The following is a 527-nucleotide window of genomic DNA, read 5'->3' on the forward strand; positions in this document are numbered from 1 at the left end:
GTTACTGGTGCATCTGACAGCCCTTAAGACATCACCAGCCACTTCCAGAGCATGCACTCGGAGTGCTCACCGCTGTCAGCGGAATGTCACTCGCTCTCATTAGCAATTGGAAGTATCCATCTACCAAGTCGCGCGCACTGTACTTCGTACATCCCACCATGATGTTCTGAAGAACATCCTTTCTAGGAATCGGCGTCTGTGCCGGAATGGTGGCAGCGCTGAGCTTATTGTCAGCATGAACAACACGCCACTCGCCGTTCGGCTTCCGAACACAAAACGTGGGTGTCGGATGGGGAGACTTGCTCTCACGTACCATCCCTGCGTCGTGCTTCGCACGGTAGAAGACGTCAATGACGTCGCACTGCTCCTTGGGCAGGGGCCAGTGGCGTGTTACGCAGTATTTGGTTCTTGGAACCAGGTCGATCTCATGACGCACACCTCGGTCCGGCGGTAGGACCGAAGGCGGGTCTTGGAGACGACGTCTTGAAATTCCTTTACCAAAGGATAGTACGGATCCAAGGGATTCC

General features: G+C 54.6%; 1 protein-coding gene across 1 annotated transcript in view; it reads right to left on the reverse strand.

Annotated features, from left to right (window-relative positions):
* Positions 1 to 494: 494 nt before the first annotated feature.
* Positions 495 to 527, reverse strand: part of PHALS_05998 (Protein involved in rRNA processing) — a gene marked incomplete at both ends in the record, with an annotated part of 1192 nt that continues 1159 nt past the window's right edge. Inside the window, one exon of the mRNA XM_024723334.1 lies at positions 495 to 527. This exon is cut by the window's right edge and continues 690 nt beyond it. Coding sequence (XP_024574322.1) covers positions 495 to 527 — 33 coding nt within the window.

Source organism: Plasmopara halstedii (assembly GCF_900000015.1).
Source record: "Plasmopara halstedii genome assembly, contig: Scaffold_292, whole genome shotgun sequence".
Lineage (NCBI taxonomy): Eukaryota > Oomycota > Peronosporomycetes > Peronosporales > Peronosporaceae > Plasmopara > Plasmopara halstedii.